Raw genomic sequence first — 20,217 nt, forward strand, 5'->3', positions numbered from 1 at the left:
TTCTGTGGATAGATAAGTTTTAGTCTCCACATACCTTTTGTTGATGAAGTTCCTCCGAGTTCTTCAATAGATCTTCGTCTTTAGTTGTAAGCGTCGTGAAGTATAAAGCTCAAATATACAATCTATCCTAGTCTGAAACTCCTATAGGTAGATTAGAAATCAAGACTATAGTTTTGATCAACTAAAATTGACAAACAAGCTTGAGATAAACGCTTGCGAGTTCAACCGATCAATGCTCTAACAATTAGATTAAGAAATTAATTGTATAAACAATTTTTGTGAATCGACTTTTCATACTGATTCACAAAATTTTTGGCAATGACTAAATACAACTCCATATTTAAATAAATACACATTCACTCAAGTTTTTTGTATTTTGACAAACCAACATGAAAGTGGATAATCAAAATCCACTGCTAAAATTGTCAAGAAATTAACCGATTCAGGGTTTGTCGAATTCCTAACCGACCTGAACATGAATGACGGTAGTACCCCTCCCTCCATAATAACGGCTAACAATCCTCTTTATATTTGTACCAATGAAGTTCGTCTTTCCACCCTACCAATTTTTCTAACTTCATGTACAACTAAACATATTACCAATGAAATAAAAGGAACTAAAGTCATTGGAATCTTCTTCTTATGAAATTTATATTTATGATACCATAAAAAAAGTACCGAAGGCTACAAAGAATACTACTACAAGTAACGAACAATGTTCAATTAAATGTTAAACATTAACTTATAATATCAATGAAATTAGGATTAGATTGGAAAATTGATTGGGTAAATTTTTTTGTTTAATCGACTTTTCATACTAATTTTCAAAAAGTTTGGCAATGACTAAATACAACCTGATATTTGAATAAACACAACCTTCACTTAAATATTTTGTATATTGATGCACCAGCATGATTAATCAAAATCCAATGCTATACTTGTCAGGGAATTAGCGATTCAAGATTTGACCAATCCCTAGCTGACCTGAACATGAATAGAGGTATACCCCTCCATCCATTGAAACGGCTAATTGTACCTTTTTATCTTTGTATCAATGAGATTTATCTTTCCACCCCATCAATTTTTATAACTTCACGTATCACTAGACATATTACCAAGGAACTGAAAGAAACTAATTAAAGTCATTGGGAAAATTTATTTTCTTCTTTGTATGAAATTTATGATGCCATAGACAAAAGTGTCGAAGGCTACTAAGAATAATAGTACTTCTGCCTTTTCATGGTTTCTTGCTAAATCTTTTACCTTCAAAAGGCTGGGGATATAGAGATCAATACATGGTCTTAAAGGATTTTGATTTCTTAAAGGTTTTTTTAGTACAAAATTTTATAATTTTGTATTTGATTCTTACTTTCTATATTGTTATTGACGAAATGAATTCATCAAGATTAGTTTCTAAAAAGATTTTTTGTTATATGATTTGGTGTAAGTCCTAACGAACAGTATTCAACTAAATATTGAACGTTAACTTATAATATCACATGAAATTATGATTAGATTAAGAATTTAATAGGATATTTTTTTTGAGTAATCGACTTTTCACACTAATTGACCGAAAGTTTGGCAATGACTAAATACAACCTCATATTTGAATATATACAACCCTCACTAAAATATCTTGTATATTAATGCACCAAAATGATAATGGATAATCAAAATTCACTGCTAGATAGATGATTCAGGGTTTCACTAATATCTAGTCGACCTGAACATGAATGACGGTACAACCCTCCCTTCATAAAAATGGTTAACGATACTTCCTTGTCTTTGCACCAATGAAATTCATCTTTCCACCACATCAAGTTTTCTAACTTCACGTACCACCAAACATGTTACCTAAACAAAAAAGAAACTAAAGTCATATTAGTGGTAGTATTTATATTTGATATGTGTAGTTTAGATTCATGACCGAATAAAGTACAATTTCATGAGTTTCACACAAACTCTTGTACCTTGTGATATTGTCAATGATGGCATACAAGATGAAATCAACGTTTAGTTATAGTTTGGAAAAAATATACTGAAAATGAGAAAGAAAAGAATGCATTGTGCATTAGGATGATGATGGTGGGTTTTGGTTTCCCTCATTAAGTTTGATTTAGAAATTTTGTGATTTTCATCAAGGGTTGTAACCAAATAAGAGTTGTATTTAGTCGTTATCAAAAGTAACACAAAACGGCAGTATGAATGTGGTTGTTAAACACTATATACAAGAAGAGACCTATATTTTAGGGATGTAAGAATTTGGAAGATTTTGCATTAAATTTATTCTATATGTGGATAAGGGGTGTCCTAGTAATTGACTAATGTTAGAGCATTGCTCGGTTGAACTCACCAAGTGTTGGTATGTCAAGTTTGGCTGTCATATTTTAGTATCAAAACTCATCCAGAGTCGCTTGATTAAATACTAGAGTCAACTTCGTTTAGGTTAGACTAGAAAGTCTATGAATGTTGACATACAAGTATTACTCCGAAGACCTGAAGAATGTGAAGAAGTAACGAACTACAATGACGACATCATCCTTCCACTTGAGATTAGTAATATTGACTTGAAAATGTTTCATTCCTAACGTATCTTTCAAGTCGTACTATATTGAAAACATAACTGGGAAGCTGTATATATTATACATATTGTATATTACTATCGTGATGTGACATGATCATAATAGTATGATCATAATATTAAGGAATTAGACTACGAAGTATAACGCTTATCTATTGAACTTCGTAGATATGACATCGACATAATCTTGTATATATTGTTATGATTAGTGAATAGGTTATGGTGAAGATTTCATACTAGGAAAAAATGTTTTACATTTATTTAAAGGAAGTACATTCATGAACTTGTTTTGTGAATCGAAAGGGAAATCAATAGGATTATTGGTCCGGCTATTCATTGCAAATCTTTGGATGACCAATATGTGTGAGTTAGTAGAACCGATCTCAACTCAGGTTATGTATCTTGGTATAACTAATCACAATGCCTAGACTTATGATTTGGTATGACTGGCTTTGATAATTGGTGTAACCGATCCTAAGTAATCACCATGTGATATGAACGATCCTAGTAATTGGTGTGAGCGATCCTAGTAATTGGTGTGACTGATCATGAGTGTTGTGTGGCCGGTCCTTGTAATTGGTGTAACCAGTCCTGGTAACTGGTGTGACCGATCACAAGTAATACCATGTGTAGATGGAACTGATCCTTGTAACTGATGTAACCGATCCTAGTGACTGGTGTGACCGATCACAAGTGTTTTCACAATTAGGTATAACCGATCCTAGTGATTGGTAGAACCGATTGAACCCATGTATGTGATTTGATATTTGATCAATCACATAGTAGTCATGGAAAACAACGAACCAATTCTAAACTTGTTTGGAAGTGTGGTATAACCGATTCCAAGAATGCAAATCCATGTAAATATGAAATAAAGATTTGCCGTGAAAAAATGTCAACATACTTTAAACACGAGCAGTAACTCTTATCATTTATTGTTCAAAGATATTCCTTAGTACTCAAGGTGATCTTGTGCCGAAATAAATTAAGAATCTTTTAATTAAGTTTTTGTTTTTGTTTTTGTTTTATATGCTTTAATTACCAATAATTAATGCATATCTCTATATAATAAAACTTAGTAATGTGTTATTACATTCCTACCCATATCAACAAACAAGCCCTTGGCTTGTACTTCATCACACGCTGAACTCTTCTTTTCATAATGCTTTATCTTGAAAAGCGGAGAACACATCATCGAAAACTAACTTATTATAGCTCATTCAGTTTCCCACTCAACAAATAGTCAACGAAAATATCATATGCGAAGGTAAATAACATAATAATATCATAGATTTATCCGTATCAGAGATAATGATACTGATATTAGACAAATCAGAAGAGATGCTATTAAACTATTAATATGATCAACCAAAGACTTACCTGAAGACAACAGAATGGCATGAAGTCTACGCTTCAAGTAAAGTTCTGAAGTCAAATCCTTCATCAAATAGAGCTTCTCAAACTTATCCCACAATACCTTTACCGATATTTCACTCGAAAATTTATGAGTGTTATCCCTCGACAGACATAAGCAAATAGTTGACCTCCTTATCAAGGTTAGCACACTTCTCATCGGTCCAATCCTTTGGTCATACCACTGGATTTTCCATGATTACTTTTATTTGTTTCATACTAACTAGAATATCTTTTACATCATTTTTCCATGATGTGAAATTATTCTCGTTGAACTTGATAATATCATAAAATCCATGCACCTTCGAAAAACTTCCACTTGATGTAGAAATAGGCATCTTTCCTTTCTAACTATAATGATACCCACCTTCGCCGCACCACTTGTTGGGATTAAATCCTTTGAAATAATTCCCTAAATACAGTAGTTATTTGGATCAACGTAGAATGAAAGAAAACATAAACAAGATGCATAAAAAAAAGAGAGAGAATAAAAGACATAAGGTTTAACGTCGTTCGGAAATATGCCTACGTCCATAAAAAGCTACGAGCAACTCTTATAATAGAACCACTAGATAGAGAATTACACACTCAAAAATTGACTAATCAATCACAAAACATTTTGTACCCTAAACGCTCTCTTAAGAATTATTGTGGGAACTCTCTCTAAATTATATGCTTTCTATACCTATTTATATAGGTCACAAACTTGACTTCCAAGTATAAGAATTGTAACTAAACAAAGCCAAAATCAGAAAACCCCTGACTTTATCTAACATCGGGAAACCTCTAACTTAGTTAAAATCAGGAAACCTCTAAAAGATTCTAGATTATTCTTGAACTTTCCTAAAACATGGACAACTCTAGGACTTTTAGTACAATTGTTAAAACTTCGGTAATTTGAACAATTTTAACTATTACTTTGGCTAAGAATTCAAATGTAAAGAAATTGGATGTATCAAATGTCTTTTTACATGGACATTTGACTGAAAATGTATTTATGGAGCACATGAGAAGCTTGCTGGTTTCCAGGTGTAAGGGAATAACCCAGTTGGATAGTCATTGAACTCTCATGTTATAGGTCAGAGGTTCGACTCCCACGTTGATCATATCAATAAAAATTCAAGGTGTAAGGGAGACAACACTTTTTTTAAATTTTTTAAAGAGATCACTCTATGGATTGAAACAAGCACCAATGGCTTGATTTCCAAAATTCAGTGGTTATCCTCAGGTATGGTTTTCAGTAATCCAAATGTTATCATCCTCTTGTAACATCTAAAGGAGTTATATTTCTTCTTTTATATATTCATAACATCATATTAATGGGTTGATTTTCATCTCTTATATTTTCTTTTGTTTAATTTCTAGGTGTTCAGTTTGATATGAAGATCTAGGTGAATCACATCATATCCCAGGAGGCATGTATATGTGGTTGATGAGTGTTTCTTGTGTTTTACGAGATGTTGAGCTCTTGTGGCTTTGATGATGTGGTCATCCTCATGGACTAGTGCTGGTCGTGACCATGAGTTATAATTTCATGGAGTAGCTATGATCGGTTCCACAAAGTGATTTGGACGAGAATAAAGAGCACATGACATAGCTAGTGTAGATGTTATTAGAAGTCGATCGTGAGGCTCATGTGAGTGAAACCCATGTAAGTCGCTCATTCATGATCAGACTCATGGAATCAGCCGTGGACATGCCTATGAAAGAATGCAATTAATAAAATATTTGGTCACACACCTTAAGGGATGAATGAGGCAAGCATTAGCTAGGATATATAGTACATTAAATGATATTTTACCCTCAATTTACATGTGTTGAGGGAAAATCATGGTTAGAATTAAGTAGGAATTACCTATAGGTACTATTATAGTGTTCTTAGTTAGTGGCAGGTCCACCCACTAAAGCCCAGTAACCGGATGTCCATTTTTATAACAAATAAAAATTTTGGACCCAAATTTTTATCCACTGGTCCAACCACACGTGTAATCTTTTTCAAAATACCTAAAAGAACCTTAATATTCATGAATAACATAACTAGATCCTAATTCATTTGTTTCATTCTCTCTCGGTCAGGAAAGCTCGGTGATTGGCGATGAAGATTCTTCCAAGGTCTTTGATCGGTTTGATCAGATTTCGCAAGATTTTATGCCATAGATTTACTCCTCTTTATCTCTTTCGATTGATCCTTTCTATCACCCCAAAAAAATGGTGAGATTTTTAATTTTTCTTTAGGGTTTTAACATTTTCAGTTTATTCTTCTTCCTTGATCGAGTTTTGTATTTGTTATGATAGTTTGTTTTTGTAGGTTCTTGCTGAAATCTGGGTGATTATTGTGTTAAATCTATTACTTACAGTAGTATAGATCTAATTTTGAATGTTTGATTGTTGATCTGTGAATTGGTTTGTATATCTGATGAATAATGGAATTTGTTTATTGAGCAGTTCATGTGTTCATTAGAAAACGAAAATTGTTTAGATTATTATAGATCTTAGTTTTTATTTATTGATGGTAGTACACATAGATCTTAGTTTTAGGTTTATTTTTGTTTTGGTTTGTTTTTTATGAATCTTGATCGTAATTACTCAATTTTTTGGTTAGATTATGGTGTTTTTAACATATTTGAACTATCGCTTTGATTATCTTGTTGTTTTCGCTTCTTTATTTTATCAAATTCGTGCTTGTTTGTTGTTTCAGGGGTATTATCCAGCAGTACATATGTTGCATACTGATACAAATTTCTTTTGATTCTGTTTTATTCTTAGTTTTATCTTATCACTTGTTGTTGTTCGATCCATAAGTACATATCTTCGATACTGAAATAAGACTCTCTCGATTCCGTTTTTTTGATAGATTCATTACATATGGTTGTTTTTTAGTTCATGAATTAGCAGTACATATGTGCCATACTGATACAAACTGCTTTTGATTCTGCTTTATTTCTTAGTTTTACCACTTGTTGTTTGATCCATAGGTACATATATGCATTACTGAAATAATACTCTCTCGATTATATTTTTTTTATAGATTCATTCCATGCAGTTGTTTTAGTTCATGAGTCAGCAGTACATATGTGGCATACTGATGCGAACTGCTTTTGACTTTTTCACTTGTTGTTGTTTCATCCATAAGTATGTATATGGATTCTGTTAGATTCTACTACCCAATGTAGTATGTTCGAAACTAAAATAAAACATGGAAAACATATAAGGTACATAAGAACTGTACTGGATTTTTGAGCAATGCATAACAACTATACTGGATTTTATCTCGAAGTAATTTTTCTTCGTACTGCATACCCGTCTTCACACTATCAAATCAATGCATAATCATCCACACACATATGAAATATTGTACTATGTGTTTCGATTCTTTTACTTTATACAGACCCATCACTTGTATTGTGATACAGTTGATATGTAGTTCATGAATCTTCGGTACATATATCACATACTGATAGAAATTCATCTTGGTTGTGTTTGATACCTAACAGGAGGAGACTACTTTTGTGAAGAGACATCTTACTGGTGAACTTGAGAAGAAATACGAATGTAAGTATAGTTGATTTAATTTTTGGATTGCTTTGTTTTGATCTGTGCATGAAAATAGGTATTGATTGTTGAGATTGAGTGTGGTTTTTAACATACTAAGAATGAATTAATTGAGTGCATATTTGATATACTGAGAATGAATTGAATATATTTTGGGTGCACCATATTTTGGCAACATAGATCCATGGCAATGTAATGCTGCCAGACCCAATGTTATGTCCAATTAAATGAAAACATTAATATTCAGATGAATTGTTTGTTCTTTGTGGTAACATGTTGCTGGAATATAATGGTTACATCATTTTGTTTACAGTTGTTTATTTATTTTGTTTGTTAAATTAATGAAAAATCATAGTGCATAGATGCTGCACCTCAGAGAAAGTTGGTGTTAAATAGCGCAAACATAAATCCAGGGTTCACAACATGGTATTTGTATGATCTATTTTCTAAAGTGTCGTTGTTTGTGCAACAGTTCATACAAATTAGTCAACACCATTGTTTGGAAATCTATGCATCCCTAATAAATTAGTGTAACACCATTGTTTGGCAGTATTATTTGCATCTGTTCTGCGGCGGAAGGAAGCTTATTCGGCCATTGTGGATGGATGGGCACAACATTGTGATGATTGAGGACCGCATAGATTGACAGGTACGAGTTTTTCTAATGAAATTTATATGTACTATGCAGACTTTTGACATTTGAGGATCGTATAAATTGCTGGACAGTATATAAACTCTGGACTCCAGATAAAAGCAGTGTATAAACGATGTACAATGTTATTTTGTCAGTGTATAAATGTTGTACTGTGTTATTTCTCGGTGTATAAACTCTGCACTCCATAGAAAATCAGTATCCAAACATTGTTCATAAGTGCTTCTATTTCGATTTCGATTTTAACCCATAAATATAGGGAACTGCTTGGCTTGTTGTTGCACTATTATTTTGATAGAGAACATGTTGTTTTTCCCTGCAGAGTTGCGTTTGATGCAGTAGGCGGTGGTAATATTCATCTCATAAATATTGTGCGCCTCTGCAATCTCTGTTGTTGAACACAAACTGAGGGTGATGTTCAACAAACATTTAAGTCCTGAACATAGAGTTGCTCTACTTTCCCTGCAAGAATACTCTTGGATTCATGATGCATTAATGTAGAATAGACCTGAATCCTTCAAAGTTTATATATTTGTGAGAAGTCTCGTATTAATTGCATTAATTCAATTTATACACCATGTGATTTGTACTATCTTAGTCTAGTTTACTGTAATTAATAGATCATTGGTTCAGGGTTCGGTGAGATCATGTAATTTTGTCTCCACTTTAAGAAAAGAGAATCTAATTGTAACTGATGTGCCTGTCGGTTATTCGTTGTCTAACAAATTTAATAAAATCTGATTTTTTTTAGTATCACTATTTATACACCATGTGATTTGTACTATCTTAGTCTAGTTTATTTTTTCAGTATAGCTAATATGTACTGAAAAGTTGAGGGCTATTAGGAGGCGTGTTAGTACACACGTTTGGAAACGATGGGTATTCCAATCATTTCCATGTTTAATTAATTTTGGACCTCCGGATAATAAAAAATTCCGGTTGGACCCTATTATAACTAAGTATATGGGCTTAGGACCAAATAGCAAATTTTCCATTAAACTAAGAATATCGGTTGGTTTTGAACGAGGTCGGTCGGTAGAACATTGTGACCACGTAGCGCCATACCATCTTGGGTTTATAACCCTCATATTATCAAGGCCTGTAAGTTCTGTCGGCTTCTGGTTTGAGTATTTGCTAATCGAGTTAGGCGGGTTTGCGTAATATATGTGCAACCTCACTCCTAATAGTAATTTTTCAGAAGTTACTGGGACAAAATTTAGAATGATATCTATAAGAAAAAAGGTTAATATTTTGTTAAGGTTTTACATTTTTGCTTAAGGATACTGGGATTGAATCATGCTAGAGAAATACTGTATAAGCAATTTTGCCTCTAGTATCCAAACACCCAAGTTTTAAAGTTTTCTGAAGGCAACTGACTTATAAATCCTGCATTATGGGAGGTTAATAATATTAATTTGAGGATTCACATGTATGATAAAAGAGAATTCATTAACTCAGTCAGAGTCAGTGATATTAGAGATATAAACATATAGACAGTGAGTGTGTGAATAATCTGTGTCAAGTCAATAAGTCAATGTTGACTTGACCTGTGTTGTAATAATTGTGTCTGGCTGTTATATTGTTACAACCATATGATTTTCTTTAAATACTTCCTGAAAGAAGTCAAAACTCTGTATTGAAAATCCCTCTTCAATAATATCAAGATTATTTGTTTCTCATGGTATCAGTCAATCCTGAGAGTACAAATTTCATCATCTGCTAAAACTTTTCTCAACAATCTTTTGCAGAATCTTTAGAATCAAATACTTTTTCAAATATATTTTTACGATTCAATCAATTTTAACAATAAATACCGTTCAAGGTTAAATCAAGATCTTGTTCTTGTACTCTTTACATAATTTTTGGGTGATTCTGATTGATGTCATCTACAATCGTCTACACCAGAAGAAGAAATATGGCTTCTAGTTCGGATTCCGCTGCTCAAATGGGTAATTTTACTTTTCCTTTCACCAATATTTCCAATTTTGTATCTACAAAAGTGGGTCCAAATAATTTTGTTTTATGGAGAGATCAAATGGAATCAATTTTAGTCTCCACTGATTTGTATGGTTATGTTAGTGGTGAGATTTATGAACCAGTTAAACATATAGATACTGATGGAGTTAGACTCCAATGGAGAAAATTAGATTGCTTTGTTACCAGTTGTATGAAAGCAACCTTTACTGATTCTGTTTCTAGTGATGTCTTGGGTTTATCTACTGCTAGGGAAATTTGAGAATTTCTTTTAAGAGTCAGTTTATGGCAAGAAAGAGTATGCTTAGGAATCAGTTGCACAATGTTAAAATGGGTAATCTAACAATTCTGGTTTATTTATACAATATCAAGAATATAGCTGATTCTCTGGCAGCAATTGGAGAAAGAGTGAGTGATTCTAACTTGGTAATGTATGTATTACATGGGCTAGGAAGATAGTTTGATACATTTGTTGCAGTTGCTCAGAATAGGGAAACTCCTTTCACTTTTGCAGAATTGAAACCAAGACTCTTGAATCATGAGCAATGGCTTATTGATCAGCAACAAGATTCAAGTACTATTTTTGATGCAAAACATCCTACTGCTCTTTTTGGCAAAAATGGAAATAATGGTAATAATAACTACAATGGTACTGGTAGAGGCAAACCAAGGAATAATGGAAATTTCAAACCTAATTTTGGTTCAAATTCAAGAAATACTGGATATAGTTAATCAGATGGTGCAAGTCAGGGTAGTAGTTCTAGTCAGAGTAATGGTGGCAGAAGAGATTTTTCTACAGTGGATTGTCAGATTTGTCGAAAGAAAGGGCATTTTTCAAGCAGGTGTTATTTTCGATATCATCCTCCAACTTTTACAAATCCTGCAAATGAGCCTCAACACAATGTCACTCAGCAAGATTTTGCTACTTTAAATGAAGACAATTCTTATAATGGTCCTTCTACTTCTTATAATGGAGCTTCTACATCAACTGCAACTCATTTGGTTTCTGATTCTGGAGCTACTGCGCATATGACTGGTGATGAACAATTGCTACAAACTACTTCATCTTATAAAGGAAGGGACCAAGTACAAGTTGGAAATGGTAAGTTTCTTAATATTACTTCACTTGGTAATTCTTCTATCATTACTCTTGAATATAGTTTTAGACTTAGCAAAGTTTTACTAGTACCTGATATGCGTTATAACTTACTGTCAGTAGCAAAGCTCACTAAAGATAATTCTTGCTATTTCAAGTTTTATCCATATGGTTATGAAATTAGGGATTTATATTCTGATGATGTCCTTGCTCATGGAAAAGTAGTCAATAATTTGTATCCAATTGCTAATATCCCTGTCCCACAATATGCTTTTTCTGCAACTTTATCTGCATCTCCTCATGTTTGGCATGCTCGACTAGGTCATCCATCTAATCAGATTCTTCAAAAACTTCACTCTCATAAGAGCATTGTTTTAAATTCTTCACTTCCTTCAACTTTGTGCCATCCTTGCCAGCTTTCCAATAGTAAAAAGTTTCCTTTTCAGTTGTCTTCTTCTCATGAACAAAAACCATTAGCCTTAATACATTGTGATGTATGGGGACCCGCAGTTCCATCTATTAAAGGATATAGGTATTACATTTTATTTGTGGATGATTTCAATAGGTTTCATTGGATATATCCAATGGAACTGAAGTCTGATGCCTCTCAGTGTTTTCAACATTTTGAAACTCACACAGAAAATCAGATTTCGACAAAAATAGTGTCTTTTCAAGTTGATGGTGCTGCAGGACTTGTTAAAGGACCTTTTCAAGTTTTATTTCAATCTAGTGGGATTAATGTTTGTATTTCATGCCCTCAAACGCCAGAACAAAATGGTTTGGCAGAGCGTAAACATAGGCATATTACTGAAATGGGTAATACCCTATTGTTTAATGCTTCTCGTCCCAAAGAGTTCTGATATGATGCTTTTCTTATTGCTTCTTATCTCATTAATCGAACTCATACTAAAGTTTTAAATTTTAAATTTTAAATCTCCATTTGAAATTCTATTTGGTGTTCCTCCTGATTATAGTTTTCTTAAAACTTTTAGCATAGTTTGCTATCCTCATCTTGCTCATTCAAGAGCAGATAAACTTTCTCCCAAGACTGTTAAGTGTATTTTCATTGGTTATAGTCCACATCATAAGGGTTATATATGTTACAATCCCATTACTAAAAAGCTTTATGTTTCACGGCATGTTGCTTTTTCTGAAAATGAGTTCTATCATGCTTATTTGTCTAACTCTTCAGATTTTGTGCAGTCTCTTGAAACTGTTTCTTCTTTACCTTCTACTGAAGATGTTCCTACTAGTAAAATGGTCACTAGGTCTCAAAAAGGTATTTCAAAGCCCAAACATTTTCCATATCATGTATCTCATCTATCTATTAAACATCCTATTTCTTCAAATTACACAACTTTATTGACTACTTTAACTGAGCCAAAGACCTTTAAGGAAACAATGAAAAATCCAAAGTGGCAAGTATCTATGAAAGAAGAATATACTTCCTTGAGGAATAATGATACTTGGAAATATGTTGCACCTGAACCTCACATGAACATATTAGGTTGCGAATGGGTGTATAAAATCAAACAGAAGCCTGATGGTTCAATTGACAGATTAAAGTCTAGATTAGTGGCTCAAGGGTATAATCAACAGGATGACATTGATTTTAATGAGACATTTAGTCCAGTTGTGAAATCGACAACATTTAGAGTGGTTTTATGTTTAGCTCTTCATTATAATTGGCCTGTAAAATAGATGGATGTGAGTAATGCTTTTTTGCATGTCTATTTAGATGAGGATGTGTATATGTCCCAACCACAAGGCTTCTTAATCCTGATTATCCATCTCATTATGTGTGTCAACTTAAAAAGAGCTTATATGGGCTTAAACAAGCTCCTAAAGCTTGGTTTCACAGATTCAGCTCTTTTCTTATTCATTGTGGTTTCAAAAAGTCTGTTTCAGATAATTCTATGTTTGTTAAGGTTTCTTCAAGTGGTATTCTTTTCTACTGTTATATGTGGATGGCATATTGTTAACTGGTAGTTCATCTGTACTGATTGCTGATCTTATTACATCTTTGAAGAAAGAGTTTGCAATGAAAGAGTTAGGGGATTTAACATATTTTCTGGGTATTGAAGCTGTTAGAGATAATGATTCTATTTTGTTGACCCAAAAGAAATATACATTAGAGTTATTAGAAAAAACAAACTTATTTAACTGTTACACGGCCTGATATTTTCTTTGGGGTTAATTATGTTTCCCAGTTTATGCATTCTCCTTCTGATATGCACTTACAGCTTGTTAAGAGGATTTTAAGGTATTTGAAAGGTACAGTTGGAATGGGAATTACTTTAAGAAATGGTGATATTACAAGTCTCAAAGCATATACTGATTCGGATTGGGAAGGTGCCCAGACACAAGGAGATTTACTTCAGGTTTTGCTTTTTTTCTAGGATCAAATTTGGTTTCTTGGTCATCTAAAAAGCAACCTACAGTGTCTAGGTCTTCTGCAGAAGCTGAATATAAGTGTCTTTCAGTAGTTTCTGCTTAATTAAAATGGTTCTCATATTTGTTGAATGATTTGCAGATTCTTGTTAAGAGTGTGTTGTTATTATGTGATAATACAAGTGCTTTATCCTTGGCTTCTAATCCTGTTTTTCATGGCAGGACCAAGCATATAGAAATTCAATATCACACTGTTAGAGAACTTGTTGAAGAAGGCTTTTTACAACTACAACACATTTCCTCAGAAGATCAGTTAGCAGACATTTTTACAAAGGGATTATGCTTTCCTACTTTCTCCAGACTTTTGGATAGATTATTGGGTTCTTCTTCAGCTACTTCTACAGTTCAGATTGCATAAATTTCTTCTTAGTGTTTTGTTTGTTTACTGCTTGTTTATGTGTTTGTCAATCTGTTTCTATGTTTGTCAGTATCAGATTGCAGGGGGAATATTAGAGATATAAACATATAGACAGTGAGTGTGTGAATAATCTGTGTCAAGTCAATAACTCAATGTTGACTTGATTTGTGTTGTAATAATTGTGTCTGGCTGTTATATTATTACAGCCGTGTGATTGTCTTTAAATACTTCGTGAAAGAAGTCAAAACTCTGTATTGAAAATCCCTCTTCAATAATATCAAGATTATTTGTTTCTCAAGTGACGGAAGGTGAGGGGGTGGATTTTACTTTCTAGACGGCTTGTTAGGCTGATTCGATGGTGAAATAGTTGGTTTGCGTTTGCTGCCAAGAGATGGAATCTGGGATTGAAATTCAATGATGGTGGGATTGGGAAGAAAGGAAGGATGCCAGAGCGGGTATCTCCGGGTTTGTCGGTCCCCACTGTGGCACCAGTGTATATACTGCGCTGCAGTTCGGGAGGTTAATTCCAAAAGAAACAACATCCAAAATTCAAAAGATAGAAGGCATGAGTTTTGCAGTGTTTCAATAAAATCCTTTTGAAGGGGAATTAACAGGGAAATGAAATTCATTTACAAAAAATATACTGTATAATAGAATAGGTTAAATCAAGATGCTAAGAGCAAGCGCTAGGTTTTTCATACATCGGAGCATGGCAACATTCTACATTCAGATGATTTATTTGGAAAAGACGCAAAATAAGCAGATGGTTTCTTCACCCATGTCGTGACTTTTTGGAAAATGCCGGCTGATGTTTCAATGGATGGACTACTAATTAGAGAAAGGTAAGCATTACTGATGGAATAACAAGAGGAGGGTACAATTTCAGATAGCACACTTTGTTGCATTCCCCCAAACTTTAAACGTATGCCAGCAGAGATGTATACTACAGCACAAACAAGACAATGTACATAAACAACTAAACAATGTTACCTTGAATAATAATTATGGATCACATTCCAGAACTCTATGAGTGTCCACATAAGCAGCGTCACTTGTGCCAGACTGGAGGTCCTATGCCTCCTTTAGTATTTGCCCACAAAAAGACACCAACTTGTCTTCTGCTATGTCCTCTAGTTTCTCTTCTCCAGCAATAGCAGAGGGGGCCGTATGCTTCCACTGTTTTCTCACTGTTAGTGTCAGACTTTTTAGCTGTTTTTTGCAACATGTCCAGATATATGCAAGTTCCAGGCGGAGAAGATTCAGAAGCCGCCTGTGCAATAAAGGGTTTGTTCGAACGTAAGGCTCTATTGACTAGACGGAAAGAAAATAAAACTTAATAATCATAAGATAAAATCTGTACAGTTTATGCAGCATACCTGTCAGAAGGATGGTGCATACACATTATAAGAATATTAATATGAATTGTACGAAGCAGCACACTCTAACACAGATAGCAAAATACCCAGTATAGCAACCTTCTGTGGCCCTTTCAGCTTGTTTCAGTATCTGTTCTGCATTTTACATCGTGCAAATTACTTCTCTTTCATGTGCAGCAGTTGAAGACAAAATGTGCTTATACTCTTTCGAGAGATAAGTTTGGTACAGGGAGTCAGTGGGCACTACTCATGCTATTCCAATGGGGTGTCTGAATTTACAAGATAGCTAAAGTGTTTACTTGGTGAGAGTAGTCTGGCGATTGGCTACTATGATGACTCAAACTGCAAACAGAGAGCATCTAGAGCACAGCCTGCATTCCAATGTGCCGAGGCCTTTTTAGGGGCTTGGACTTGGTTTGGGCTGGGATCAACCATGAGCAAAACCGGCACTGTATCGGTGGCCACAGCGGGGAAAATAACAGTTTGGTTGGGAAACGACTGAATGCTGTCAACTTGAGACGCCCTATTGGGTAAGATTGTAATATCACAAATTTCCTGGTGAGAGCTTATTGTTCTTAAGGCCATGCTTGCACTTGCATGTTCCAACAGCCTTTTGGATGAGGTAGGCTTTGGTCCTTGCGCCTGGGTTGTCTCGAAGAAAACATCCCTGGCAGTGGCTGAAGCAGGGACAATATCAGGAGACTTGTGGGTCGGACAGAGACAGCCACTTCCCTGGGCTGACAGTATAGTCATTAGGCTTTGGATTCACATATTAGTATAGACTATAGGTATTCTTCTGCATTTGTGAAACTAAAGAGGGTACTCAATTTCCCTGGCTGCATAAATTACACATTCATCTAGTGCAAGTTATTAGTGCAAGTGGCCAAGCTGGAGACATAAAATTTAGGTGATCTAGGAAAGGCTGGATTAAATTCGGAAATATTTCAGTGAAGACAAATTCATACCTGAGTACTACCAATTGCACCTAGCAATAGTAATTGAGTGACGCATTTGGTCTAAACTGTTCTCAGCAGGGTACTATCTTCCTCAGCATAAGAATCAGGTTCAACGACATTTGGCATCTGTAATAACATTTAAGAAAGTAAAAGGAACAGGAACTCCAACAAATAGCAGAATTATCACGCAAGGGGAAAAGGATACACTAAAGAGCAGAAAGGAAATAATTGGATTACACTTTAAGTTCGGATTTATCAGCAATAGTACACTCTTAACTAGTCAAATCAATTTGATATCTTGTAAGGTGCAATACCTAACAAGAGAAGATTACGCCACAGCATCTGAAGGACGAGTTTCCAATTTTGATGTCAGACTTCTGAGCAAGAGGCTGTCCATCATGTTTCCCATAATCCTTTGACCTAATGTTTAACTCCTCTGTAAACTTCCACCTTCAGCAGGCTTTTGAGCTTGTCCAGATGGTAATTGGAACCCTACAAAAATTAAAATTCTTCTTAAGACTGGAACAACAGTTGTAGCATGACTGTGGATTCGATCGGTTTAACTGACTCTTATGTTGTTCAAGAAGAGGGCAGTAGGAATTAATGAAGTGGTTTGGTCTTCTTCTTTAAAAAGAAAAGATCACTGCAACATAAGAACACAAATCTAACTTCTAAACTAAAATCAAAGAACCAAAACTATAAAATTCTACAGGAGTGCTTCACTCTCTTGAGCACTTCTGCCAAAAAAAGGAACGGAAAGTGCTGTTGCTGTACTAAATTACAGGGCAAAGGGTCTTTGGGTTAACTCAAACCTCAGTTTAGTACTTTATTTACAAATGAAAACAATTGTTGGAATGCCAACCATAAGTTTACTGATAGAACATGAACACAATGGAATGTTCTTACAAATAATATTTCGGTTTGCGTCTACAATACTCATTATCATAACCAAACACACTGCGTCAATGTTTAGAATGCAAACACACTGAATTAAAGTTTAGAAAGCAAACACACTGCATTAAACTAAAAGGGTGTTACAGACAACAAAATGATCATCCCTTTTAACAACAGAAAGCAAAAATAGAGGGAGAGGTGACCCAGAGTTTCCAAATGATGTGTAGCCTGGCATAACTAGTAAGCTTATCAGCCGTAAAATTAACTCAAAGAGATGTAGGAGGGTTCGATATATAATAACTCCAATCAACAACCTTACTAATGGATGTTACGAAGTTAACAGTTTCCATACCCAACAGCACATACTTCATGAGGATTCGTTTCTGACACCCAAGACAACACCGAGCGGAGAGTAGCAGCTTCAGCAGAGAATGCATCCGTGGAGACAACTGAAGTTGCTTTCACCTGTTGATTCATACCAGATTAAGCCAATGTCTATGTTAGAATCTTCATAAGAAGCATCCATATATAAAAATAAGATTCTTTGCTGCATGCTTAGACTGGTGAGACGGAACATAGGTTGTGTGAATTGAAGGCAAGAGATGTATATATAATAGAAAAGTGCGCAAACTAAGGGAAACTTGAAAATGTGCATACCTGTGATTATAAAGGATTTACAGGTAAAATGCTTTCTCTGAAAGTATATATAAGGAGTTCTGAAAGAGAGACTGGTACTTTATAGTCCTGAATCAGCTCCAATATTCCATGTACTTCAAACTTGGAACTGCTAAAACTCTTCTTCTTCCAGTTGTAATAATAGAAAGATAAATCATGGTCCTTGTAGGACCTTACGATGAACAAATCTGTCCCTGGAATGGTTTGAATAGAACGACTACCTGTCTCTGGATCAAATGGCGGCATTAAGAATGTTCCTTCCATCCAATAATAGTTACTACAAATACTTGCACTGCTAGTAGACCTGGCATCTTGATCATTATTAATGTCATACAATATACACATCTTGGTTGATGTCTTGGTGTTATTTACCCATATAATACGGTTGTTTTGGAATGAGGGATAGCTCATCCCCAAAGCTAATATAGCTAAATGACCATCGATTTGAATCAATTTAGTACCACATGCGACTCCAATATCATCTCTTATGAAATTAGGAAGGGAGATTTCTCGAAACTTTTCACTCCCAACATTAAATTCGATGATGCAGTGATCATTGCTACAAGAATAACCCAGCCAATATATGGAACCATTTGCATATTTAGTAGACTTGAAGCCCATCTTAACCAGATCATGTCTGGGGTGATCATCAATCCTTCTCCATGAATTGCTTCCAACAGTCCAGACCTCGCAGACACATTTCTCACTTATGATCTTGCCGTCCATATCCCATTTACCTGTACCCCACAAACCGACCACTTTGTGTTCCTTGGTGACAGGATCATATCCAAACTCACAAGAAGAAAGCGTAGGTGATATCTTGTAAGTCGCACTTCCATTTGCATTTAGTACAACACTGGAACAATCTTCTCCAAATTGTTGTCTAATCAATGATGAGACCCAAGGTGTTGATTCTCCAGTGCTGGGGTTTTGCACGCAAACACGATCAATCTTTACTTCGTCTTTTTCTATGTAACAAATCAAACCATTGAGAAACCTATGTCTGGTAGCAGAGCACGGTCCAAGTAATTTCCTTTGAATAGTTCCGACTCCTCTTCCACCTCCTCCTTCATGTTCGTCTTCACCACCATAGGGCAGCATTATCTCTGTTGATAGCAAGCTCATTTCTTTATTTTTTTCGGAATCAAACACCGCAACAAGCATGGATATAGACTTTGGTGCTGTATTTGATCGAGTGAAGTGTAAATCAATGAAGTACCTATCCTTTTTAATCAAATATAGCCAGGGTTTGCTTACGCACTTGAACCTCATGAGCGACTTAACAGGTAGTCTACTCAGTATCTCACAAAGTAATGATTCATTACAGACAAGAGGATGACTTACTTTATCCATGCCAATCTATATAAGTTGTCAGATCAAAATCCACTTAGAAAGGAAGAAGAAGCAACGTTTCCCCTTGGACACCTGATATTAACAATAGGAAGATTATCAGTCGAAAGTTTCACAACAATTTCCATGTTTTAGACACCTGATATTAACAAAAGCTATAATTAATCTGTCTGAAGAAAGGTTACAAGCAAATTCCAACAGAATTAGGTCAAATTCTCATACCCATTTTGACTGTATAAACTGTTTAACTAGAGCAAAATTCAAACTCAGATTCAAGAAAATACCTAGAAAGAAACACATTTAATTAGAATGAGTACTCACCGGAGAGAGAGATTGATGGAGAACTTCAGAGTTCTGCTTCTTCTCCTTCTTACTACCTTCTACTACCAGCTTTTTTCTTTTCCAGAACAAGAAATCGTTCCTGGACTGAATTTTTAATTGTTTTCATCGAGAAACTGGCGAGCCTTAAACAACCGATGTAATGAAGCAGCTAATGTGGTAGGTGATTATTCATCCTAGTTTAATTGGGAGCCACCGGAATTAATTGGGGCTATTGACTTCCATTCCCACCTTTAGGTTTTTTAGATTATGATCTATCATCCGTAGGAAATGAATCTCTAACCTATAATTATAATATAATTGGCAGTTCAATACCCGGTTAACTGGACTAATTCCTATTATTTCTACCTATATGAGGAATATAAGACTGGGTCTTATGATTTACTAAGAGCAATTGTAGTGGACGACTAAGAGCAAATTTTTAGTCGAGTGGGTTGGCGTAGTGGGACGGACCATCGATCAAAATTTGATCAAAGAGTAAAACCCAGACCAAATTTGGTCGGCGATCAAGACCAAACCCAGATATAGTCGAGCGGTCGTATAGTTCACG

General features: G+C 34.8%; 1 protein-coding gene across 6 annotated transcripts; it reads right to left on the reverse strand.

Moving 5' to 3' along the window:
- Positions 1-14,741: 14,741 nt before the first annotated feature.
- LOC113345483 (putative F-box protein At5g42430) lies at positions 14,742-20,012 on the reverse strand. 6 transcript variants are annotated; one of them, XR_003358176.1, is made up of 7 exons: positions 19,650-20,012; positions 17,961-19,403; positions 17,656-17,768; positions 16,724-16,901; positions 16,419-16,535; positions 15,454-16,130; positions 14,742-15,347 (listed from the first exon to the last, which is right to left on the reverse strand). XR_003358176.1 is itself a non-coding variant. In XM_026589256.1 (3 exons), the coding sequence occupies exon 2, from the start codon at positions 19,329-19,331 to the stop codon at positions 17,967-17,969; it is 1,365 nt and encodes a 454-aa protein (XP_026445041.1). In that variant the 5' UTR covers positions 19,332-19,403; positions 19,650-20,012; the 3' UTR covers positions 17,192-17,768; positions 17,961-17,966. The 6 variants fall into 6 exon arrangements, 1 of the variants encoding a protein (XP_026445041.1); XR_003358175.1 differs by having other exon boundaries at positions 15,454-16,289; XR_003358178.1 differs by having other exon boundaries at positions 14,743-15,347; positions 15,454-15,588; positions 17,670-17,768.
- Between the last annotated feature and the right edge of the window lie 205 nt (positions 20,013-20,217).

The sequence above is a fragment of the Papaver somniferum genome, unplaced genomic scaffold (assembly GCF_003573695.1).
Source record: "Papaver somniferum cultivar HN1 unplaced genomic scaffold, ASM357369v1 unplaced-scaffold_81, whole genome shotgun sequence".
Taxonomy (NCBI): Eukaryota; Viridiplantae; Streptophyta; class Magnoliopsida; order Ranunculales; family Papaveraceae; genus Papaver; species Papaver somniferum.

Bases quoted from the DNA above. Each gene is read 5' to 3' on its own strand.
- LOC113345483 (XM_026589256.1), bottom strand. From the start codon at position 19,331: ATGGATAAAGTAAGTCATCCTCTTGTCTGTAATGAATCATTACTTTGT.